This window comes from Marmota marmota, unplaced genomic scaffold, assembly GCF_001458135.2.
Source record: "Marmota marmota marmota unplaced genomic scaffold, marMar, whole genome shotgun sequence".
Classification (NCBI taxonomy): Eukaryota; Metazoa; Chordata; class Mammalia; order Rodentia; family Sciuridae; genus Marmota; species Marmota marmota.
In genome coordinates this window covers 22733351-22759582 of record NW_026000174.1, presented here as the reverse complement: position 1 = coordinate 22759582, position 26232 = coordinate 22733351, and the positions used below count along the sequence as shown (strand labels likewise).

Genomic DNA, 26232 nt, shown 5'->3' with positions numbered 1-26232 from the left:
AACCCTCAGTATTTTCATGCTAATTAGACTTACCTGTAAAGTAATCAAAGCCATCTTGCTGAAAGACCTCAAATACAAGGGGCAGTAGCTGCCACATCTGTGGAGATACTTGTTGACATGTCAAACTATGAGCCAAAGAGAAGATCTCTTCATAGAATTCTAAAAGAGAATACTAAGTCATTAGGAAAATGTTTACCAATGTGAATGGCACTAAATTCTTAGTACAATATGTGTAATGATACCTAAGACATGCTGCTGTAAAACAGTACCAATGACCTGTAAGCAGATCCCTTCAAGTTGCTGGGTTATCTAAAAAAGAAGGGGGACAAAAAAATCATATGGAATTGCAGCACACTTAATAAATTATTAAGATAATATACAATAACCCACTACATTTCTATATGAAAGCACATTGTTAAATCATATTGTTATGAAATGACATGCATATTATGAAACTTTACACCAATCTGAGATTGAAATTTGATAAAATATCATTATAATGAAAAAACACAAATAACTTGATTCATCTACTAAAAACTGAAAGGTAATAATTTGCATTTTGGGATATGCAATATAACTATTCTGAAGAGAACCTATAGGTTTTGATTTTTTTTGGTCCTGGGGATTGAACCCAGGTGTGCTTAACCACTGAGTCATATCCCCAGACCTTTTTATTTTTTATTTTGAGACAGGGTCTCACTAAGTTGCATAGGGTCTCACTAATTTGCCGAAGCTGGCTTTGAATTTGCAACCCTCCTGTCTCAGCCCCAGGTTCCTGAGTGCTGGAATTACAGGCAAGTGTCACTGCTCCTGGCACCTAGAGGTATTTTTTTGTGTGTTAAGCACTGACCCCTTCAGTCCAGAGGTAACTAAAAAGTCACATTTACAAGAGAAATAATCTGAAGAAAGTCATTGTTGCTACCAATCTCAATAATTTTGAAGTCACTACTGTTTTTCAGATTATATCAGTGAACCAAGGAGATGAACTCGGGCTCCCCATCACAATCACAATTAATAGAAAATAACCAACTCCTCATTAATTTTCAGTATGGCCTTCAATAGAACCACAAATCTTTGACAGCCATCAGAATGTTAAAAGAACATTCTGGAGATTAAATATTTTCCTACTAATCAGGTATAGGATATAAACTGAGCATGGTGGTATGCCTGCATTCACAGACTCAAAGAGTTGAGGGAGAAGGATCCCAAGTTCTAGACCAGCCTCAGCAATTTAGCAAAGACCATGTCTCAAAATTATAATAAGAGCAGGGTGCGATGCAACGTGCCTGTGATCCCAGGAGCTCGGGAGAATGAGACAGAAGGATCATAAGTTGAAAGCCAGCCTTAGTAAAGTGAGGTGCTAAGCAACTAAGAAACGCCCTGTCTCTAAATAAAATACAAAATAGGGATGGGGATGTGACTCAGTGGTCCAGTGCCCCTGAGTTCAATCCCAGTACCTGAACCCCCAAAAAAGAAGCAAGATAGCCATTTCAAATACATATTATGCAATACATCTTCAATTCCTCAAAATAATCTACTTGTTAAAGCAGCTATAAGATTTCTGATGTCTTCTGCCTATATTCTATTTTAATAGGGAATACAACAATGGTTTATTGGAAATCTCAAGCTGCAAAAGGCAGAGATCTAAAAACACACAGCTATGGATAAGATAACCTATAGAAACATCTACACCAAAATTTATTCCTCGAAATTCACGACAATGATTAATTTTAGAGGAAGGACAGAAGGAGGGAAAGGAGATTAGGACGCAATCCCCTGAGGGATTCAACTACATCTAACTGAAGTTGCTGGGGCTGTACGTAAGCACACTAACAGACAAAATGCCTTACATATACAAGGTCGTGCATGCAACACCCCTCACCACCAAAAAAAAAAAAAAAAAAAAAAACCCAAATCATCTGAAATTGTTTTTCCTGAAAGTAAAATCTAAACATAATATAAAAATGATTAAATGCAATAATATTTGGTAGCGATTAGGTAGTATCAGCTAGTTTTCTCTATGGTTTATCTTTTTCTGGATGTTTGAAATAATTCAATTTTTAAAAATCCATGATTATAGTTCCCTTAATTTTCTAAAAGACAACCGAAAAAAATTAAAAAAAAAAAAAGATAGGTAAGAAGGTCTTGGATCATGGCTCAGTGGCAGAGTGTTCGCATGTATGAGGTACTGGGCTCAATCCTCAGCACCACATAAAGATAAGTAGAAAGATTGTGGTGATGCTTGCAAAACAATTTGAAGCACTCAATATCAGTAAACTGTACACTTACAAATGGCTAAGATGGCAAATTTTATGTTATACATATTTTACCAAAACTTTTTTTTTTTACTAAAAATGCAAAGTCAAAGTAGATGGGATGATTATAGAGTCATCTCAGGTCATGCCTTCCAAAAATTATAGCACATTCAGTGTAAAATAACAGTGCATAAAACCTATTCCAGAATGAATCATTTTTCTTACCTCTTTATGATCTTCAACTACACTAAGAAGTGTATCAATGGTATTGAGAATTCCCATGGCGGTAACTGCCTTATCATCACTTCCTTCTTCATCTGGACCAGTCTGGATTACTTGGTTAAATGTCATTGCCTAGACCCAAAAGAATGCAACTTAGGTTTGTCAATTAAACACTATAACATAGTCTTAACACTATTTTAGTTTAGTTTGCAGGTGTTTTTTTCCCCCTCCAATCCCACCCTGCCCTGCCCGCAACACTTTTATTTTTAAAATGTTCTCACTGGGAATGCAGAACAAATCAATGCCTCCAAATTAATGAATAATTAACAGTGTAGGCTCTATAATCAAATGGTCTTGCTCCGTCACTCATAGGGTGACCTGAAACAAGCTTACTTGAACTCCCTTCCAAGACTTTTCTTGACATGACAATTTGGGAAGTTCACAGAAATACTGTGAAGATTAAAAGAAACAAGAGGCCAGGTGCAGTGATACACAATTGTAATCCAAATGACCCAGGAGGTTGAGGTAGGAGGATTTCAAGTTTTAAGGCTAGCCTGGCCAATTTAACAGGATCATGTCTCAAAAATGACATAAAACCTGGGCACACAGTAGCACATGCTTATAATCCCAGTAACGTAAGAGACTGATGTAGGAGGACCACAAGTTTGAGAACAGCCTCAGCAACTTATCAAGATCCTGTTTCAAAATAAAAAATAAAAAGGGCTGGGGATATGGATCAATGGTAAAACGCCCCCAGGTTCAATGCCCAGAACTGAAAAATGAAACAAAGCAAAGTGAAAGAAAAGGGTTGAGCGTGCAGCTTAGAGGCAGAGCACCCTAGCTAGGTTCAAGCTCCAGTTACTCACACTTTCTCAAAAAGGAGACAAGTTATAGAATGTACTCAATATTATGAACATTTTCATTAATATTACTGGCTAAATCTGTGCTCAAAGGTGAAAGCCTGGTAGTCCTAGTTACTCAGAAGGCTGAGGCAGGAGGATCAAGGCCAATCTGTTCAAGTTAGCAAGGTTCTGCCTCAAAAGAAAAAAAATTACAAATTAATTAATTAATTAATTTAAAATGACTGGATATTCAGTGGTTGAACATCCTGAGTTCAATCCCCAATACCATAAAAAAATTAAAAAACAAAGACTACGGTGGAGGCCTACGTATAAATCCAAGCCCTACCATATCCAATGTGGGCAAGTTATTTAAACATTTACCTGTTATATTTTGTATCTGTAAAATAGTATAATCTTTACCCAGGTCTGTATGAAAATTAAATGAGTTAAAATAGCTGTCAAGGGGCTTAAAACCCTACATCCTACCTATTAAGCTCCATAAAATATTTGTTTCAAACCTAAGTCAAGGTACTTGTGACGTTAACTGGAACCTACTGCGAGCTAAATTTAAATGCTTACAAAAAATGGTAATCCAAACATACCAAATGTTGTGTCATTTCTACTGCAATAGGAGTAACTTCTTCACTATATTCACAGATCATTTTCTGAATTACATTGGTAAGATCATCATTTTCTGTTTCTCTTATAATATGAAGAAGGGCCTGCATTACAGGTCTGATAAATGGTGTGATGTATTCTTTAGCTGTAAGAGAAAAACAACAACAACAACAAAAAAAACCCTTCTTTTGTAAAACAATTATATCTTTTAGAAACCTGACACAACATGTAACAAAGAGTACTTTCACATAAAAAGGAAGTATGATATGACTGGGGATATATCTCAGTGTTTGAGTGCTTGCCCAGCATGGTGCAGGGTTCAATCTGGAGCACCACAAAAGAAGAAAGAAGAAAAAAAAGGTGTTAACTTCCTAAGAATAAGTATTGTACAATTAGGTAAAAAGAAATTCGGTATTTTTGACATGCAAATCCTTTACCTTTTTCTTGATTGCTGATCAACACTTGAAGTGCAATGGCGGCTTCCACTTTCACAGGCATTTCCCTATCATCAATCAGACATCTTCTTGTCAGCTCTAAAGCTGTTTGGAGATTCTGATCACTTTTGAACTTCACCTCACAAAAGTAGTGAAGTACCCAGCAAGCCTTTTAAAAAAAGCACAATGACTATAAATATCATACACCAAATTCCCCCAAGCTAATCTCTTTATTTAGAGTTCAATGTGTGGGAATGTGGAGGCTGGCCAGTGGTAGATATGTCCAAAGAGACAACACTAGACCAGTACTATGATCCCAAGTTACTCTTTGGCTACAAGACATTTGTGTGGATAGCAAGATCTGAATGCAAAACACAGACAGACACTGCTACCAGACACAGATGAAAACCATGCACACATTATAGCAGCCATTTAAAGATTTACATTAAATAGACATCCTACATGAAATATAGCTTTTGAAGTAAACATTCAAAAGTTTAAATATAAAAACCCACAGTCATTTATTACAGGATATACATATATAAAATATTACAGCTTGGAAACATACCCTTGCTCTCATGTAGCCTAGGTCACTGCTGAAGAGAGGGAACACGTGATTCTGCAACATGTATTCCATCTGGTCCTTATAAATCTTTTTCTGTAAATATAAACGATTATTTGGATATAGTTCCAAATACCATCATTTCAATTTCCAAGTAGATAGAACATTGACTATTAATGTCATAACATACATTTACTTTAATCCTCTGACCCCTTGAAACCAAAGCCCCAATACATTCTCATATGTTTAAAATCACCTCATTAGAAAGTAATTAGAAGTCTGGGAGTGTAGTTCAGTGGTTAGAGTACTTTCCTAGCATGTGCTGTGCTGGGTCCTGGATTCAATTCCTAGCACCACAAAAAATAAAAATTTCAATATGATTACTGAGGCCTACCTTGCCCAACCCAAGGTTTAAAAACAAAATGGCAAACAAGCTATTAGACCAAATTTTAATAAAAATGGTGTTTAATGACAACAAAGTTAACTTTACTTCTTACTTTTTTTCATGAAACTTTTCTAACGAAACAACCTCTCTGTATAGTATCTAACTGAACATATATAGCTAGAGAAATATCCTGTTCTCAAAACTAATAAACTAGATATTGTTTTTCTGAGCAAAGAGTGGTGGCACACACCTGTAATCCCAGCAATTTAAGAGGCTAAGGCAGGAGGATCACAAGTTCAAGGCTAGTCTCAGCAATTTTTTGAGGCCTAAGAAACTTAGCAAGACCCTGTCTCAAAATATAAAAAGGGCTGGGGATGTATCTCAGTGGTAAAGCATCCTAAGTTCAAGCCTCAGTAGCTGCACCACCACCAAAAAAATAAAGATACTTTCATAAATCTAAAATTCAATATTTCCCAAATGGTTAATAATGGTTTTAGAAGAATTCCTTGAACTGCACATCAAATGAACATTAAAGAATCAGTGGGAAAACTTATAAAATTATATCTGTGAATTATAATACAACAATATTAATTTCTTGGATTTGTTAATTGTGCCATGCCTATATAAAATGTAACCATAAAAGGCATAGTAGATAAAACAAAAAATGTGATGAATTCAGTGGAGCAAGGTTCCTGGTAGTAGGGAAGGTATAATTACTCAATATTTACATACATCTGGAGTAGATTTACTAACTTCAAAGGAAAAACAAAATGTAGATCTTGTTTATGATGTCATATACAATGTATATAATTGAGTTCAGGTTTCTAAACACAAACTAATCTGACTTGTTACTCTTTACCACAATATTTGTGACAAAATCATGAGGTGCCTAGCCTGCAAATGGATGTTTCATGTTTGCAAATTGTCCTAAAGATCCATAAATTTTAGAAGAAAAACATTCTTTAACAACTATCCTGCAATATGTACAGAACAAAACTCAACCTGATGTAGTTGCCACACCAGTAATCCCAGCAATTCAGGAGGATGAGGCAAGAAGACTGCAAGTTCTAGCCTGGATAACTGAGTGAAACCCAGTCTCAAAGAAAATAGAAAGGGCTGGGGACACAGCCAGTAGTAAAGCATCCCTGGGTTCAAACCCCAGTATGCCAGTAGCTAATGGGTATACGGGCACAAAACCTCATATGAAAACAAATATCTTCAACACAAGCAAGGAGAGAAAATGTAGATAAATTGGATATCGTATCAAAATCCTATTGAAACATTAAAGGACATCACGAAGGGAGATAGATGTGGTGGCCCAGACATATAAATCCAGCTGTCAAGAGGTTGACTAAGGAGGATCCCAAGTTCCAGGCCATCCTGAAAACAGAGCAAGTCTCAAATTAAAAAGAAAAAAGGATGGCCAAATTAAAAAAAAGTAAGATCAGGAGTACAGTATCCATGGATTCAACCCCCCCATATCACAAAGGTTGTTTTAAAAAAAAAAAAAAAAAAGCACACCATCCAGGAAATGAAAAGATAACCTAAGAAACAGAAGAAAATATTTGCAAATCATATTTATAAAAGAGCATATTTTTATAGAATCTATATTGATAATATCTACTCTAAGCAACTACTCTAAGCCAATAAACCAAAATCTAAACTCTACCTATAAACCATAATTTTGTTTTCGTATCTCAGTTGATCATGAAACCTAATAGAGCATTTACACAGGAAAAAATAAATAAGCAAGCAAGCATCTAGTATTTAAGATCTCTAACCAATCAATGGTAAAAAACAAATGACCTGGACTAGGGTTATGGCTCAATCGTAGAGCACTTGCATGAGGCACTGGGTTCAATCCTCAACACATTAAAACAAAACAAAAAAAACAAACAAGCACAAAAACCCTAAACAAAATAAAGGTACTGTGTTCATGTAAAACTAAAAATACTTTTTTAAAAAATGATCCAATTGAAAGGGGGAGGGAAGGCTGGGGCTGAGGCTCAGTGGTAGAGCACTAGCATAGCACGTGTGAGGCCCTGGGTTCCATCCTCAGCACCATATAAAAATAAATAAAATAAAGGTGTTTAAAAACATGTAAGCATGATACATAAAAATAAATAAATAAATGAATAAAAGGGAAGAGGGAAATATGATTTGAATAGACATTTCTCCAAACTAGATATACAAATGGCCAATAAAGATTCTCATACTGGGCTGTGGATGTGGCTCAAGCAGTAACATGCTCACCTGGCATGCGCAGGGCGCTGGGTTCGATCCTCAGCACCACATAAAATAAAATAAAGATGTTGTGTCCACCAAAAACTGACAAATAAAATTAAAATTAAAAAATTCTCTGTTTAAAAAAGAAAAAAAAGATTCTCATACTATTAGCCGACAGGAACATGGAAATCAAAACCATGATGAGATGTCATTTCCCATTAACTAAAATGTCATAATAAAAAAGAATATAAGTACTGGTAAGAATGTGGAAAAACGAAAACCTTCATACAGTACTGGTAGAAACATAAAATGCTATACCCACTTTGGAAAAGAATCCTGTGGTTTCTCAACTATGACCACCAATTTAAACTCCTAGGTACATACCCCAAAGAAATGAAAACCTGTATCCCCATAGAAAATTGTACACAAATATTCACAGCACTTTTCATAATATTCAAAAGTGGAAACAAAGCAAATGTTCACCAACTGATGAATGAACAAATGAAATGCAAAATTTCAACAAAATGTACCAACAAAAAGAACTGTCAAATGCTACATTATGAACCTTGCATATATACAAAATGAAAGAAAACACTCCAAAGGCCATACATTACACCTCCATTTATATGAAATATCCAGAACAAATCCAGACGCAATTGTACACAAAGAGCAGCATAGGGCTAGGAGGTTTGGGATGAAATGGCGAAAGACTGCTAATGTCCACATGGTTTCTTTTGGGATTGATGAAAATGTTTGAAATTATCCAGGGGTAATGATTGTATAATTCTCTGAATATAACTAAAAACCACTGAACTGTATACTTTAAATGGGCAAACTGCATCATATGTTTACTGTACCTCAATAAACATGTTAATTTAAATGAACTACCTGCATAAGACACATATTCAAAAAAAAAAAATACCTTCAGAAGTATTTCAGCTAAAGAGCCAATCATATGTAAGGCTCCATCTTTTTTTCGAGGATCAGCATTTGGTTCTGTAAGAATTTGGTAACAAAATCCCATAGTCTTCTGTAGTACCTAGATTGAGAGATAAGTAATACTTTACTCCAATGCTCCTTAAAAATACACTTAACAGATGACTAACATGTCTGGCATTTGTAACTGAGTATATCTGAACAGATTTTAGGTACTGTAGCAAAAGTTATCTGCAAATTAAATAACTTACCTCTTTCCTCTTACTACAGGCTGTAAACAAAAGTGTTTGGGCAGCAGTGGTAGGAGAAATGAAATCTTCAAATACATCTGGAAAACAAATTTAAAATTACAACAGAAAACAATAATTTTAATTTCATCAAAAAACATTTTCAGGGATGGGGTTGTACCTCAGGGGTAGAGCGCTTGCCTAGAATGTGTTAGGCACTAGGTTCAAATCTCAGTACCACATTAAATAAATAATTAAAGGTCCATTGACAACAATTTCTTTCTAAATTTCATAATAAGTAATTTATAGGTTATGCTGCGTAAAAAGGGCATTTAAAATTTTCTATGGGCTGGGGATGTGGCTCAAGCGGTAGCGCTCGCCTGGCATGCGTGCAGCCCGGGTTCGATCCTCAGCACCACATACCAACAAAGATGTTGTGTCCGCCGAGAACTAAAAAATAAATATTAAAAAAATTCTCTCTCTCTCTCTTAAAAAAAAAATTGTGGACAAAGTCAATGTACATTTATAAATAAATAAATAAAATTTTCTATATCTGATATAAAGTAAATAAGAAAATTAATCTTTTTAAACAAATTAAATGGTAACACACCTAATTTTCCTAAAAAATTCTTTCACACAAAACACTACTGGAATTTTCAAAATAGGGTTGGCAAAAGTACAGAGTATTCTGGTAGGAAAAAAGACAAAAACTCAACATTAGCCAAATTATAATTCTTTAGTTTTATGCAGGAAGTACATGTTACTCCAGGTTTCAGTATGCATCTTTTTAATTCCCTCACATATTATGACTGACATTGGATCCAAAAGCACAGGTTAGACACTTAGTGTTAAGGAATAATCTTGACTATCTAACAGTTTTGACATGTGTCAGAAGCACATGCAATCCTCATAACTAAATAATTTAACACTTCTACAATTTATGTCTCCTAAAAATAAAAATTATCATAATGTTATAATTAATGAATCATCTTAAGAAGGGATAAACTGTTGTTTGAAAGAACCAAAGATGAGGCTATAACATCACTTAGGTTTGCTACAGATAATCACTTTAACTTTTACTATTGACATATTGTTTCTAAAAATTAAAATTCCTCACCAAATTTCATGCGTATATATTCATAAGGGTCTTCTTGCCAAAGTTCCTCATCAGCATCTGTATAGCACATCAATGGAAAAATAACATCTTGGATAATGCCCTGCAAATTAAAAATTAAGAAAAGTAATAGCCTTCAGCTTTCAAATTTCAACTGACAAATCTCCTTTAAGTACTAAAAAAAATAAATAACTATGTTTCGTGTGTGTGTGTGAGTGAATGTGTGTGTGTTTATTTTGGTACCAGGGACTGAACCCAGGGGCACTTAACCACTGACTCACATCCCCAATGCTTTTCAATTTTTTGTTTTCAGACAGGGTCTTGCCAAGTTGCTTAGGGCCTCACTTATTTGCTGAGGCTGGCCTCAAACTTACAATCCTCCTGTCTCAAACTCCAGACAGGATGGGATTATGAGTGTGTGCCAAATATGACACGAATTTTATTTTCTTGTACTGGGGATTGAACCCAGGAGTGCTTTACCACTGAGCCATATTCCCAGTCATTTCTTGATTTTGAGATAGGATCTTACTAATTGCCAAGGCTGCCCTTAAAGTTAGGATCCTTCTGCCTTTGCCTTCCCGAGATTACACGCATGCACCACAAAACTTGGTGTGTTTTAAAGTTTAATCCAAACTTTACTAATGCACTTCCAGATCAACTACAACTTTTTACCTTTTCTGTAAGAAGCGATTATAAAATAAGACATGCATATATAGGTACACATTAAGTATTCTGAAGGAATTCAATTTAAAATTTTAAGTCTCTGAAATCCTACAGCTGTAAAAACAAATAAACAAATAAATTACTTATTGTAGGTCAGCCAATTATCCTGGAAAACAATCTCTCCTTTTACTAGTATACAATCAAAACAATCAACAGAACTACAATAGGAAAAAAAATTAAAAAACACAAATTTTCAAACTTTGTGGAAATTAATGTTACTTCTATTATATTTACGAAAACCATTGCAGGTACAAAAATATTACTTGTATATGAGGCTTCAGGTTCTTCCAGGTAAGGGCATGGGAAACTCCTTGGTTTATATAATTTAATGTCTGTTGTAAAACTCGAGGAGCCATGTATTGCTTCTCCTTGTACTGATATAACACCTTCAATAAAACCTTTGGGGGGAAAACAAGTTCCATCAAAAACTGAAGTTCAAATAAAAATTTTAACCACTTATGAAATAAAATAATCTGACATTATTTCTTTACCTTTGCATTTCTGGGGATTGAACCACGGGACTCACACATACTAGACAAGTGTTCTAGCACTAAGCAACATCTCCAGCTCAATATGACATTTAACTTAATGTCCAGATCATCATTAAAACAACCAAATTCATTTAATAAGTAGTAATTTTTGAAATTATGTGAAGAAACACATTCACTCCCAAGGCATTTATTTCATAAACAAATTTAAGTAAGAATATATCAAAGGCCTAGTTTCTGATTCAGTATACAATGAAAAACATATGCTGCCTATTGAATTACCACAATATTCTGAGATAGCCCTGTCTTATTGAGCATCTTCTAGGAAAACCTACCAAACCACTCACCTATTTAACTGTGGTCAAGAGTTCTAACTCTAATTAATATTTCACAACATCAATTTTCATTATGATTCAGACTTCTGTGAATCCTAAGAAGATCTTCATCAGAGGACCCAACAGATTAAAGCTATTTCATAATAATGCCAAAATGCTATATGTATATGCCCTTCTTTTTAAACTGGGCTGACATTTGCATCAATCAACTAAAGTTCCTTGATACCTAAAAGAATCAAGGAAGTAGCACTAAACCACATACATGTAGAACAAGTTTTCCTTAAGAATGTCTCTGATGAACCAGAAAAAATTATAATTACTAAATTATTAAATGAGAAAGTACACATAGAGGTCACCTACAATATTACAAAGTACAAAGGTAGGAAGAAAAGCTATTTGAGACTGAAAGGCAAACTAAAATAATTACTCATTCATGAAAGACTATTTTATGATAGAACTAAAAAACAAATTACGGTTATTAGACTTGTGCATATGGCAGAATTTTCTCTAAAATAAACAGAATAATCCTGTCACTTGAAAGAAAATAACTGACAACATGTTACTGTTTAAATTTCAGTTTTCAAGCAAAAATTAGAATTCTAGGCATCCTGGATTCACCACCATTAGCTTGAGCGCTTTCCAATAGAAAGGATATGTATGCTAAGACTAGTGGTGATATTAACAAGCATGGTTTCTTTTGAAATTGTACAGTGAGGTGATGACATTTGCAAAGCCTGCACTAACTCAATGAATAAACACTTTCCAAATGCCAAGTCCAAGATGTTATAAAAGTGTGTACATAAGAGACTCAGACTGCAATATACACCAAAATATTTTAATGGAAAATGTTCACTGTTAAAAAGTTTTTGTTATTGTTGTTTTGGGTCCTGAGGATTAAACTCAAGGTGCTTTACCACTGAGCTACGGTTCCCAGACCTGTCTAAGTACTAAGACGGGGTGTCACTAAATTGCCTCGCTAAATTACTGAGACTAGCTCTGATCTTGTGATCCTTCTCTCAGCCTGAGTTTATAAAGTATACCACCACACCCAGCCACTTTAGAAGCTCCATAATGCAATGAACTTGGAAGAAATGTGTAGTCAAATTTTGGTGAGATTTTAAAGAATTTCCATAATTATCTGAAGTCTATTACACCTCCATTTTTCAACTTCATACCTGTGAGGCCAATATTTTGTTTTTAATGTCAACCATAGTGAATTAACACAGACTGAATACAGAAGCAGGTAAATATCTAGGTCCTTTCTATTAAAGATATTATGAAAAAAAATGCGTAAGAAACAATAAGTCCTCTTTCTAAAACATTTTCATTTTGGAAAACAGCTATTTTTTACTGAAGACAAATTTTTTATATTAAAATATAATAATGGATGTTGTTGGATCTTGCCCAGACTGGTCTTGAATTTCTGGGCTCAGGTGATCTTTTTGCCTTTTCTTTCCAAGTCACAGGAACCATAGGTGTATGCCATCAAGCCCCACTTATCTATTCAATTTTTTTTTTAAGTTATAATGATAGATATCAGTAAGTACAACCCTGTAAATGAACTCTCCTGAGTAATTTTTTAAAGATCAGAAAGAAGTCCTCAGACCAAAAAAATGTTTGAGAATTGCTATAGGGTTCAAACATGCAGCCTTCAGATGAAAAGAAAACTAGAAATAAGCAAGACAGAAATTAACTTTAGGAAAACTTATCTGAGACTTACTTGTTGGACACCAACAGCAAATGCTTTCAGAAATACTTCGGCAAATTCATTATATTCCTTGGAAACATTGCCAGGACTTCCATATCTAACAGAACATTAACATGCCCATTATTTCTTTATAATCCTTTAAATCTGCACTTATAAAAACAAAAGCTTTAAAAACTAAATTGAAATCACCAAATCAGAGAAAAGCTTACCTTTCAAAAAGTCTTGCTAAAATATGTAAAGCCCACTTCTTACATTTCCACCACGGTAACTCAGGTCTATCATCTTCTTCAACTTGAAGAGTTTCCTTTAAAGAAACATTTATTTAATGTTAGTAAAAGATAATACTATCTACAAGGAAAAGCTTGTGCATGTGCATGTGCTTCTAATGCTGGCCTTTTGCAATAGATCAGACTTGACAAAGTATTGACCCCTATTTTAATCTAAAGGCTTTTAAAAACTCTTATAGACAATTAAAATCAACAATTTTAGCCATGATCTTAATCATATAAAGTCAAGCCAATGAAAATAGTATCTTTTTAAAAAATTTGTTTTAGTTGTCAATGAACTTATTTTATTTACTTATATGTGGTGTTGAGAATCAAACCCAGTGCCTTGAACATGCTAGGCAAGTGCTGTACCACTAAGCTACAACCCCAGCCCAGACAATAGTATCTTAATCAAAACCAGAATAGCAGGGCTCAGTAGTGCACACCTGGAATTGCAGCTGCTCTGGAGGCTGAGGCAGGAAGATTGCAAGTTCAAAGCCAGCCTCAGTAAAGTGAGGCGCTAAGCAATTCAGTGAGACCCTGTCACTAAATAAAATAACAAGGGGGATTGGGATGTGGCTCAGTGGTCAAATGACCCTGAGTTCAATCCCCAGTACCCTCCCCTTCCCTGCCCCGCAAAAAAAAAAAAAAATCAGAATAGTTCATAATGGGAAGGACATAAGAGACTCCATTTTCAAAATCTAGTTTTGGATATCAGTATAGATAAACAATGTTTTGTGTATGAGAGTATTCACAATACTATTCATAATAGCAAAAAAGTACAAAGAACCTAAATATTTACTAATAAGGTAATGTTTAATCACATCACTTTCATAAGACTACTATTCAACCATTCAAATAATGAGCTGTTACACTGATCCAATAGAAAAATAAAAATAAAGAACAGAAGAAGCTGTCATACACTGCCAGAGAGTACAATGCTACAACCACTTTGAAAGTCATTTTGGAAATTACTAAAAAAGTCTCAAACATGTTCATTGTGGTTCTATCTAAAATACTTATATGTGAAAACCATCCTGATTATCTATCAACATGAGAACATATCATAAATTCAGGTATATCTACACAAAGGGATAATATTTTACAGCAAATAAACAATCTCCTATACAATATGAATGAATCTCATTAATATATTAAGCAAAAGAAGAAACATAAGATTACTTGTATATCAAGAAATATACATGGGCTGGGGATGTGGCTCAAGCAGTAGCGCGCTTGCCTGGCATGGGTGCGGCCCAGGTTCGATCCTCAGCACCACATACAAACAAAGATGTGTTCGCCAAAAACTAAAAAATAAATATTAAAAAAAAAAAAGAAGAAAGAAATATACAGGGCTGGGGTTGTGGCTCAGTGGTAGAATGCTTGCCTACCATGCATGAGGCACTAGGTTCAATTCTCAGCACCACATAAAAATAAAGATATTGTGTCCACCTAAAACTAAAAAAATAAATATTTTAGACCTGTAGGCTATGGTACAGTGGTAGAGCACTCGCCTACCATGCATGAGGCACTGGGTTCGATCCTCAGCACCACATAAATGTAAAATAAAGATATTGTGTCCACCTAAAACTAAAAAGAAATAAATATTTTTAAAAAAAGAAATATACAAGACAGAAGCTGGGGTTGTGGCTCAGTGGTAGAGCGCTCATCTAGCACGTGTAAGGCCCTGGGGTTGATCCTCAGCACCATATAAAAATAAATAAAATAAAGATATTGTATTCAATTACTTCTAAAAAAAGAAAAAGAAAAAAGAAATATACAAGGCAAAAATCAATAACAGATGATAAGAACCAGCCATGAACAAACATTCTGGGGTGACTGTTATACTGATCATAAAACTGAAATAACCCACTTAAGTATTTACTTATAATCTGGTGAATGTTACTGAATATAAATTATACCACAAAAAGGTGGAAAATATATAAGACATTTTAGTTATATTTTGTACCAATTAAAAATACACACCAACCTGATTTCCTGTGGAGGGGGAAAAATATTTTGTCTTCTGCACGGATTCAAATCTTTAAAAAACAAATCTAGTTGAATATAATGGCAGAAGCCTCCAATCCCAGAAACTTAAGAGGCTAATGCAGGAGGACTGCAAGTTCAAGGCTAGCCTCAGCAACTTACTGAGGCCTTAAGAACTCAGTGAAACTCTATCTCAAAATGAAAAAAAAAAACATATGTAGCTCCGTAGTGGAGTGCCCCTGGGTTCAAACCCCAGTACTGGGAGGGGTGGGGGGGACTACCACACACACATATAAAAATTTAAATAAGGACTGGGGATATAGCTCAGTGGAAAAGTGTCTGCTTAGGGCTGGGGATGTGGCTCAAGCGGTAGCGCGCTCGCCTGGCATGCGTGCGGCCCGGGTTCGATCCTCAGCACCACATACAAACAAAGATGTTGTGTCCGCTGAAAACCAAAAAAATAAATATTAAAAAAATAAATAAATAAAAATAAAAAATTCTCTCTCTCTAAAAAAAATGTGGAAAATAAAAATTAGATAATATAAAAATATTATGGTAATTTTAAAACTTATGATAAAATGTAAAATGTAACAACTCTGTACCAAAACCCACTATGTTATACATTGTAAATGGATATATTTTATGGCATAAATTATAATAATAAATTTTTAAAAATAATGTAAGTACAATGTCTTGCCAAATTATGAATCAGGTTTTCCCTCTGTCCACAGATGTTTGACAAATTACTGGGCTAAAATCCAGCCATAAAGATGAGGGGTCGGGTGGAACGCAGTACTAAACTATACCTCTATCTCTTTTAAAAATTCTTTATTTTAAAATAGGATGTCAACTAAATTGTTGAGGCTGGCCTCACTTGTCATACTACTGTCTCAGCCTCCCAAGTCACTGTGATTATAGGCTTGCATCACCATACCCAGCTAACCCTAAATTAATTTAGTTAAGAAGTGAGAAGTTGGGCTGGGATGTAGCTCAGTGGTAAACTGTTTGCCAAGAATGTTCAAACCCCAGTACCATAAACAACAGAGAAATTAAGAAACAGAAAAATTAGGATGAAATAAGCAAATACACACAAGCACTTAACCAATAATATATGAAATAACCTTTTTTTTTTAATATTTATTTATTTTAGTTTTCGGCGGGCACAACATCTTTGTTTGTATGTGGTGCTGAGGATCGAACCCGGGCCACACGCATGCCAGGCGAGTGCGCTACCGCTTGAGCCACATCCCCAGCCCCTGAAATAACCTTTCACAATTTACTTAGTATACATATAAAGAAAAGAAATCCATGTATCTAGAAAAAACTGCATCATGAATTACAGAAGTTCATAAAGAATGTTATAGGAACTATCAGTGAAAATCCAAGAGATTATTAAATATTTATGTTTTATAATTATAATAACACATAGAAACTTACATTAGGAACATCCCTGTTCACAACGGTCTTCAAAATTTCTATCCATTCTGTCAGGTTCTGTTGGTTTATCAGCTCAAGTGGCAGTGTATACTAAATAAAAATCAGGAATTAATATTTTTAAATCTTACTAAAGAAAATTCTACTATTCCACTTCCATTTACTCTTCATACAATACCATGTAAAAGTATTTCTTTGTTTAACGGAAGGGGGGCTACCAGGAATTGAACTCAGGGGCACTCAATCACTGAGTCACATCCCCAACCCTTTTTTGTATTTTATTTGTAGTCAGGATCCCAATGAGTTGCTTAGTACTTCACTGTTGCTGAGGTTGGCTGTGAACTCATGATCCTCCTGCCTCAGCCGCCTGAGCTGCTGAGTTTACAGGCATAGGCCACCATACCCTGCTTATAAGAGTATTTCATTCAATCAATGTATTCCCATTAGGACATAAGTAAATTTCTTTGATTTATTTGTCTATAATGGAAAACACTGGCAGTGACCATGGGCATCCTTGTCTTGTTCCAACTTCCTGGGATTAAATCTTATATTCATATATAAGTATGACATTTACTGTAAATTTCTAGTAAATACCTTTTATCAAGTTAAGGAAATTTCTATTTTACAATTCAAACAGTTTTTTGTTTTTGTTTTTTTTAAAGCAGGAATTGTTATTTAATTTTATCAAGTGCTTTTCTCTGGGATCCCCAAAGATAATTACAGGTCTCTCTCTCTCTCTTAATGAGGTAATCGCAAAAATTAATTTCTTATTGCTCATTCATTCTTCCATCCCTGGTATACATCCTTTCAGTAGGCTGATAAAATAAATATCCTATGAGGATTTTAAGGCATCTATTTTCACAAGTGAGACATTTTGATATAAGGATGTGCTAGGCTAAGAGAATGAGTTGGGAGGATAACATACTTATTTTGTCCTATGCTCTGAAAATTTTCAAGGATTATTTTAATCTAAAATTGTGATTATACCAGCTAGGAAAATATGAAAAGTCTTCAGGTATCTTCCATTCAAGTGGCATTTAACTAAAGAATTATGTAAGGGGGCTGGGGATGTGGCTCAAGTGGTAGCGCGCTCGCCTGGCATGCGTGCGGCCCGGGTTCGATCCTCAGCACCACATACCAACAAAGATGTTGTGTCCACGAAAAATAAATAAATAAATATTTTAAAAAAAAAAAAAGAAAAAGAATTATGTAAGGAAGATCCAGACTGGGAGATGATTAGAATATCTTTAAAGACCTAAAAAGCCAGGTGTGGTGGTATGTACCCATAATCCCAGCTATTCAGGAAGCAGAAACAGGAGGATCACAAGTTTGAGGCCAGCCCCTGTGACTCAGAAAGACCCTATCTCAAAAATAAAAAGAACTAGGATGTAGTTCAATCCCACAGTACTACAAAAAAACAAAACAAAAATCAACTACATCTTAGGAGAGGTATAATCACAAGTCTTAAGATTTTTAATAATGGTATGACTTGAACCAAAAGATCCTGATAAGATGCAACAACATAACACAAAAAAGCAGAACTTGAATTTTAAGGATCTATTTTAAAAGTAATTACATTCCACTGACAATACAAATTCAACCAATACCATAGTGGGTTATTTTGTATTCAAGGAAGATTAAAAACAATACTGTACAAAAGATATTTTTTTAACTGTAATCAAGTCATATGTTTTAGACTCGTGAATTATTTTTGTTGTTGTTTTTAAGATGGAGTCTTGCTATGTTCTCCAGGGTGGTCTCAAACTCCTGGGCTTGCAGGTCTTCCAACCTCAGCATCCAGAGTGCTGGGACTGCAAGCATGCATCCACACCAAGTTGGACTCGAATTTTTCTTCTTCTTTTTTAAAATATATTTAGTTTTTAGTTGTAGGTGAACACAATACATCTATTTATTTATTTGTTTGTTTGTTTTTAATGTGGTGCTGAGGATCGAACCCAGTGCCTCACGTGTGCTAGGCAAACGCTCTACTACTGAGCCACAACCCCAGGCCAGGATTCAAATTCTTAGGGTAAAAGATGTTTTAAGTGGGAATGGTGGTGCTCTCTATATTCCCAGCTACTTAGACGGCTAAGGAAAAAGGATGACTTTAACCCATGAGTTCAAGACCAATGTAGACAGCAGAGCAAGACTTTATGACCCTGAAAAAAAAGACTACTTTTGTAGTGCTGAACACTTTTAAGAGAACTTGAGATTGTTTATGTATGCTGTGAATTAGGCTTTATCCTTTTAATTCTGGCAAGTATTATCTTACTAGCAAATCATCCATTGAATCATTATTTATATACTCATATACTTCAAAATTTTTTAAAATTATTTTTTATTTTATTTATTTTTATGTGGTGCTAAGGATTGAACCCAGTGCCTCACACATGTCAAGCAAGCACCTTGAGTGACTGAGTTACAGGCCCAGCCCAAAATTCTTTAATTTTTAATGTGGTAAGTGTAGACTGACTTTATATATAAAATCTACTTTATACAAATTACCTGAACAAGAGCATAGAAGATCTTGAATATCTGTTTCTGGATGAGGACAGATTGATCAGATTGATCAGAAAGAAGCTGGATAAAGCGATCCTTTAGAACTGGCAAGAAATGCTGCATTGCTGCAACCAATGGACTCCGCTCTTCTGGTTTCTTGTACCTGTGGATAGGAATACAAACTAATTCTGTAAGAATTTATTTCCTCAATTTATATATACATAAAAACTACCTGTTTTTCTACACAAATATAAGTAAACACTTTCTAATCCATCTAGAAAAAGAAAAAAACCTATTCTGGAACAAAACCACAAACAAAAGCAACTCAAAAACAGAATATCTAATATAGACTGAACATTTATAATGAGGTCAATAATATTCAAGTCCCCCATTAGTATTCTCCCTTTTAGAATTGAGAGAAATGAGTCCCTGAAGTTAAATATCTTTCCCAGTATTACACATGGAGGCATAAATCTAACCAAATGAGATCCAAATCACTATATAGTCTCTAAGTGTGAATACTGGTACAAATAAGGAGCTACAACAAACTAACTTAAACAGTAGTAGCTGATGAATAAACAAAACCAATTAAATTTTACCATCAGTAAGTTATTCACATTACAAACAAAATTAAGGCAGAAATGGCATGTACAAAGCAGAAAATAAATGTCTAAAAGCATTGTTAAACCAGAAGTTCTACCATCCATGTGGCAACAAAAAATACTCAACAAACTATATACAATCTTCATTTATCCCATCTGGGGTCAATATTCACATATTTTTTCAGCAGATATATAATATGTTGGACTACTGGGTGCTACTGTGTACCAGTATTATTTAACTAGTATGATGACCTTATTACCTTTCTAAAATCCAAAAAATTCTAAATTCCACTTTGCTCTAGGGATTATGGGTAAACAACTGCTGACCTACTTGGGACATTTCTGTATATATTACTTATCATTTTAACAAAATTTTTTAAAGATCTGTTAGTTTATATTTTAAAAATCAAATAATCATTTTATAGGTTAAAATTATAGAAATGAAATTCCAGTTTCTATTACTAAGGAGACATCAGGGAAACTAGATTTGTAAAATACAAATTACTGGTTATAGAATTAATAACCAAAGCTTGTCTTTTTGGAATACATGATTATTTTAAATTGCTTTAAAATAGTTCTCATCAATGGTCCCAGTTTTATTTGTTTGTACCCTTCTTCTCTCAGAGAAAATCTATTTACAAATTACACATCTGAGCCAGGCTCAGTGGCTCACACTTGTAATCCCAGTAACTCAGGAAGCTGAGGCCCAAGTATCAAGTTCAAGGCCAGTCTCAGAAATTTAGTGGTCGATCCTGTCTCAAAAAAAAAAGGTCTGGGAGTGTATATAGTTCAGTGATAAATACCACCGGGTTCAAACCCAGTACCAAAAAAGAATTGAATATCTGAGTACATTTTTTTAAAGTAAATGAAGGTATATTCTTTGTTTCTATTTGGGTGACATGAGAACCAAGATAAATTTTCAAAGAAATGTTCAGTACTGGGGCTGGGGATGTGGCTCAAGCAGTAGCGCACTCGCCTGGCATGCGTGCGACCAGGGTTCGATCCTCATACAAACAAAGATGTTGTGTCCGCCAATAACTAAAAAATAAATATTAAAAAATTCTCTCTCTCTCTAAAAAAAAAAGGGGGGGGTCTCTTTTAAAAAAAAAAAAGAAAAGAAAAAAGAAATGTTCAGTACTGGGATGTATATAACTCAGTGGTACAGTGCTTGCCTTGCATGTGTGAGACCCTGGATTTGGATCTCCAACAGAGAGAAAAGAAAGACAAGAAAGAGGGGAAGGAAGGGGAAGGAAACAAAGAAGGGAAGGCAGGCAGAAATCTAACAAAGAAAGATCCGGGCTCAGGGTGCACGCCTGTAATCTCAGTGATCCCCACAACTAGGAGATAGACGGACACAGGAAGATTAGAAACTGAGAAAGAAAGCATGGGGCGGGGGGCGGAGGGGGCGTTCAAGAATGTAGCTCCCCTGAGTTCAATTCCCAGTATCACCAAAAATAAGGTTCACATTAATGCTTAGTAAGGCTATTTACAAAACTGACAACTCAGGGCTAGTGCTGTAGCTCAGTGGTGGAGCACTTGGCTAGCGCAACTGTGAGGCACTGGATTCAATTCTCGGCACCACAGAAAAATAAATAAACAAATTGGATGCTGTATCCATCTACAACTAAAAAAATAACAAAATTGAAAACTCATTTTAGACGTTATTTTAACATACTAAGAAATTATACTTAGCATATATTTTAAAAGGATTACCTATACCTTTGAGTCAATAAAACAGCAACATTTTATGAAAGAAAGCCATTTGCACTCTCTAGTCTGACTACACAAACTATAAATGTCTATAGACAAAATTTTCTTTTAATAAAAGAAAACTATACTATGCAGCACTCTCCACTTATCCATCCCAGGTGACTGTGAATGTGAATACTCATGCCATGTTAGAATTTCTTCTCTGCTACCTCCCCTCACTGTGCTAGAAGTTGGGAGGTAGTAGAAAACAAACGTTTAAAAAAGATTTTTTTAGTTGTTGATAGATCTTTATTTTATTTATTTATATGTGATGCTGAGAATCGAACCCAATGCCTCACACATGCCAGGCAAGTGCGGTATCACTGAATGACAGCCCCAGCCCCTAGAAAGTAAATTTTAATGCCAAACATATAATTTCCCTCCAAGGCCTGAAAATTCCTGAAAGTGTGAAAATGTGACACTGACACAAGTCTACTATCACTTTTCTGTTCATAAACTATTCAATGCTTCCTCAGTATCTAAAAGATCACATCCAGGGCTGAGGTTTTGGCTCAGTGGTAGATCACCTGCCTAGCACGTGCAAGTCCCTGGGTTCAATCTTCAGCACCACATAAAAATAAATAAATAAATAATAAAGGTGTTGTGTCAAACTACAATTAAAAATAAATATTAAAAACAAATCACATCCATATTTTCTTTTGTCATATAAAACCTTATTTAATATGGTCCCAATAGTCCAAACTATTATTCCCAACCTTTCATAAGAAACTATGCATACTATTAAGTGATTTCCTTTCTACCCATTTAATACAGTGTCTCATTTCCACCTTTGCATCTTTCTTTGTTCATACTACTCACTTCAGTGCGACATGCCTTCCTCTTCAAATGCTCTTTGTGCTCCTTCAACAGACAAGCAACTCCTGAGAATCTATGCTCCTGAAGGCCACCAAATTCAAGTATCTCCATGAATTTTCTTAGAAATGCATCAGTCCACACAGATCCCTTCTGAATACCTGTGTTCCATAAACACTGCCTAAAAAAAACCTGGACTTCTAGTATTGTAGCAGCCTCCTATACTTCCCACTTGAAAATGCCTATCAAATTCCCTCCTGCTAAGATTTTAAAACAGGAGAGACTTGCGCCTCCTCAATGACAACTGACAGCTTATCATTGTTATTCTCTCTGATTTTAGTCACTCACTTACCAGAACTACAACAACTGGCATTCTGACAGAGGTTGGAGCAACAGCTGGAACATTCCTTAGCAGGAAGATGGGCAGCTAGTGGGAACACAAGAAAACACCAGCACCAGTGCTGTAAATGGTATATTTTCTCTACTGCTCAGAACAACAGCAGCAGTTTATCAGCTACTTTGAAATGGGAACCAAAAATGGTATTGGAGGCTAACTACAACTCCTAGATTTGGAGGTATCACAAAGGCATCTGTGTAGCTGTTAGGACTGGAAATAAAATCACCATCATAGAATTTAAAAAGCCTTCCTCATAATTTTTCCACATCAAGACTTTCAATTGCCTACCAATTTTACTACTGTTACCATATGCTTAAAGGAAAGCCCCTTCAACATTTCGCTTAGCACTGTTAGTGCTATACCTTAACTTACAACTTAGGTTTTTTTTTTCTGATTCCTAAACCCGTATCTAAAATGATTCCTTAACCAGAAATATTTCTGATACTAATTACCTTACATGATTTATAATATGCTTAAATATGCAAACAATGAAATAGCTAAGTATGAATCCCTCAATACACATAGCTTTAAAAGGAGCCAGGTGTGGGAGGCACAGACTGTCATCCCAGCTACTCAGAAGGTTGAGGCAGGAGGATCCCAAATTTGAGGCCAACCTGGGCAACTTAGCGAGACTCTATATTAAAGAAGAATAAAATACAGCTAGGATTTAACTCAGTGGCAGAGTGCTTGCCTAGCATTTACAAGGCCCTATTACCACAAAAAATAAAAAAATTTAAAAAATAAATTAATTAATTAAAATTACCATTTAGTTCACTAATTTCATGAGCTATGTCAAATATAATTTTACATTTTCAAATTGGTATGTAAAATTTCAAAACTCTTTCTACTTCTTGAAATTCCATGAGAAAGACACTTACTCATAATTTTTCACCAATTGATAAAGGCAAAGGAGAATTCCTAGCCAACAAGCACTGTTATCAGATTGAAGATAAAAGCCAATCTTGTCCACAATGGCAGTCCAGCGGCTTGGATAATCATGCTTGATGATGTGATGAATGCATGTAGTGAGCTGTACCCTGAAAGTAAAAAATATATATAGTAAGAAGGAAGAAATACTAACAGATAAAATTTCACTGACTCATAAAGGGAAAATGGGCTATACAGATAATACCTAATTTCAAATAATCTACCTGATGTTTGTATATACATCCAATACAAATAATTCAAAATACTAATTCAAAATAAATCATTCAGCAAAACCTACTATTCCTACCAACTTAAAAGAAACTGAATAAATTGTTATGAGTGCAGATTTTTTTAAATCCCTGAAACTAGTAAGTATCATTTAAGAACAACCACACTTGTTATAAATTTTGCAAAATATAAATATAAGAGCTTTCAGCGGGTATAGCCCATGGTAGAGTGTCTCCTTAGCATGTGGGAGGCCCCAGGTTCACTCCAGAACCTCAATAAAATAATAAATAGAAAAGAGTTTTCAAATATTGAAAGACTACACAATATAAAGTATACGAGCTGGGTATGGTGACGCACCTATAATCCCAGCGACTTGGGAGGCTGAGGCAGGAGGATCGAAATCTGGAGGCTAGCCTCAGCAACATAGTGAGACTATGTCTCAAAAAAATAAAAAGGGCTGGGGATGTGGCTCAATAGTTAAGACCCCTGAGTTCAGTCCCCAGTACCAAAATACTATATGTATGTACATACATATAGTATATGACAGCATTTCACAGTTTTGTTGTTTTTTATTTGTTTGTTTGTTTTTTGGTACTGGGAATTAAACCAAGGACAGTCAACCACTAAATTACATCGTCAGCCCTTTTTTGTATTTTATTTAGAGAAAGGGTCTGGCTAAGTTGTTGAGGCTGGCTTTTGAACTCAGGACCCTCCTTGCCTCAGCCTCCCAAGCCACTGGTATTACAGGGATACACCACCATACCCGGCCATTTCATCTGACAACAGGATGTTTTCCAAGTTTTACGATTGTAATATTTAACTGTAGTAAGAAAATTAATCAAAGACACTGTCATATAAAAACATTTTTTGGATAAGTTTTCTGCTGTAAAAATTGCAGGTTTGCAGGCTGGGGTTATGGCTCAGCAGTAGAACGCTCGCCTCGCACGTGAAAGGCCCTGGGTTTGATCCTCAGCACCACATATAAATAAATACAATAAAGTTAAAAAAAAAAAAAAAAAGTAGGTTTGCGTATTCTAAATAGACACGCCCCCGCCAAAAAAAAGAACCTGAAAATTACATACCTGATAAGCTCAGGAGAGTGAATGATGGCTTCTACAATATTTTCTCGAATGCAGTGTCGATCTTCTTCTGGAATAGTGTAAGGGGATATATCCCCTGGTACTGTTTCTCGATCAGGCCAATACTGTGTTATCATATTTTTCAAATAGATAACACCTAAAATATGGATCAGTTTGACAAAAGAATATTTACTATGAAAGCAATGTTAATGTCCCTTTACAAAGTCCATACCTGTTGAGAGCCACAGCCGAAGGGGCCCCAGCAAACTTCCAGCTGCCAGCAAACTTCCAGCTGCCGGCTGATGATTGGCTCACAGCGGCCCCAGCAACATCTAGCTGATTGGCTCCTCTGCGGTGATGCTCATTGGGCTGTTTCCCTGCCCTTTCAGACCACGGAGCTGCTCATTGGGGGACTTTTTTGGCTCCGCCCACGTGACCCAGCCAATCGGCCTCAAGAGCAGGAGGATTGTGGGAGGTGGAGAGAAGTTTGTGGGGGAGAGAGAGGCTTGTGGAAAGCCGGTGGTGGCAGTTGAGGCTCTGAGGATTTTTCCTGAGAGGCTGTTTTGTTTGGCGTGTGTGGTTCTAAAAATAAAGTTAGTTTCTTTTGACAAGTGGCTTCTGATTGTGCCCAGCCAGACTGCGGCATTCATTAGCCCAATGTCTCCCTCTACGGCATCGTGGGCAAATACCTGGTATTCTACTCCTTTGATACCTAGTTTTGTTAAACCCTCCTCCAATGGGGCAATTCCTTTTAAAATGTCCTGTTTGTTCACAATTGTAGCATGTTCTTGGCCTGGCATCTAAAGCCTGTTTTACTGCAGCTGCCACAATTTGCCCTTGTTCATTAATGTCTCTGGCATCTAAAGCCTGTTTTACTGCAGCTGCCACGACTTGCTCTTGTTCATTAATGTCTCTACATAATTTAATATATGTGTTTAAATCTTCATGTTTCCATGGTCTAATGATATCTCTGCACCAACGATTCGCTTGCTCATAAGCCAGGTGTTTTAGTAATGGCATTGCTTGTTCTGTATTCCCAAAAACTCTGGTAGCTGTTTGAATAAGCCTATCTACAAATTCAGCATAAGGTTCATTAGCTCCTTGTATTACCTTAGATAATTGACCTTGTAAACCTCCATGTCCTTGTAAAGTCTTCCATGCCTTAATTGCATCT

General features: G+C 35.5%; 1 protein-coding gene and 1 non-coding gene across 3 annotated transcripts in view; both read right to left on the bottom strand.

Moving 5' to 3' along the window:
• The window catches only part of Ipo7 (importin 7), a 60968-nt gene that overhangs the window by 11970 nt on the left and 22766 nt on the right, over positions 1-26232 (bottom strand). For both annotated transcript variants that reach the window (XM_015477614.2, XM_048788315.1), the window contains 16 exons: positions 25062-25215; positions 23703-23861; positions 19270-19426; positions 16768-16857; positions 13285-13379; positions 13088-13172; positions 10808-10942; positions 9825-9924; positions 8732-8808; positions 8467-8583; positions 4940-5029; positions 4375-4540; positions 3922-4082; positions 2481-2609; positions 243-309; positions 34-159 (listed from right to left, as the gene is read on the bottom strand). In XM_015477614.2, the coding sequence (XP_015333100.1) occupies positions 34-159; positions 243-309; positions 2481-2609; positions 3922-4082; positions 4375-4540; positions 4940-5029; positions 8467-8583; positions 8732-8808; positions 9825-9924; positions 10808-10942; positions 13088-13172; positions 13285-13379; positions 16768-16857; positions 19270-19426; positions 23703-23861; positions 25062-25215 (1908 nt within the window). The remainder of the gene's footprint in view (positions 1-33; positions 160-242; positions 310-2480; positions 2610-3921; positions 4083-4374; positions 4541-4939; positions 5030-8466; positions 8584-8731; positions 8809-9824; positions 9925-10807; positions 10943-13087; positions 13173-13284; positions 13380-16767; positions 16858-19269; positions 19427-23702; positions 23862-25061; positions 25216-26232) is intronic.
• On the bottom strand, positions 4614-4797 carry LOC125612177. Its single transcript, XR_007342518.1, has one exon. It is a non-coding gene; the product is annotated as a small nucleolar RNA SNORA23 (small nucleolar RNA).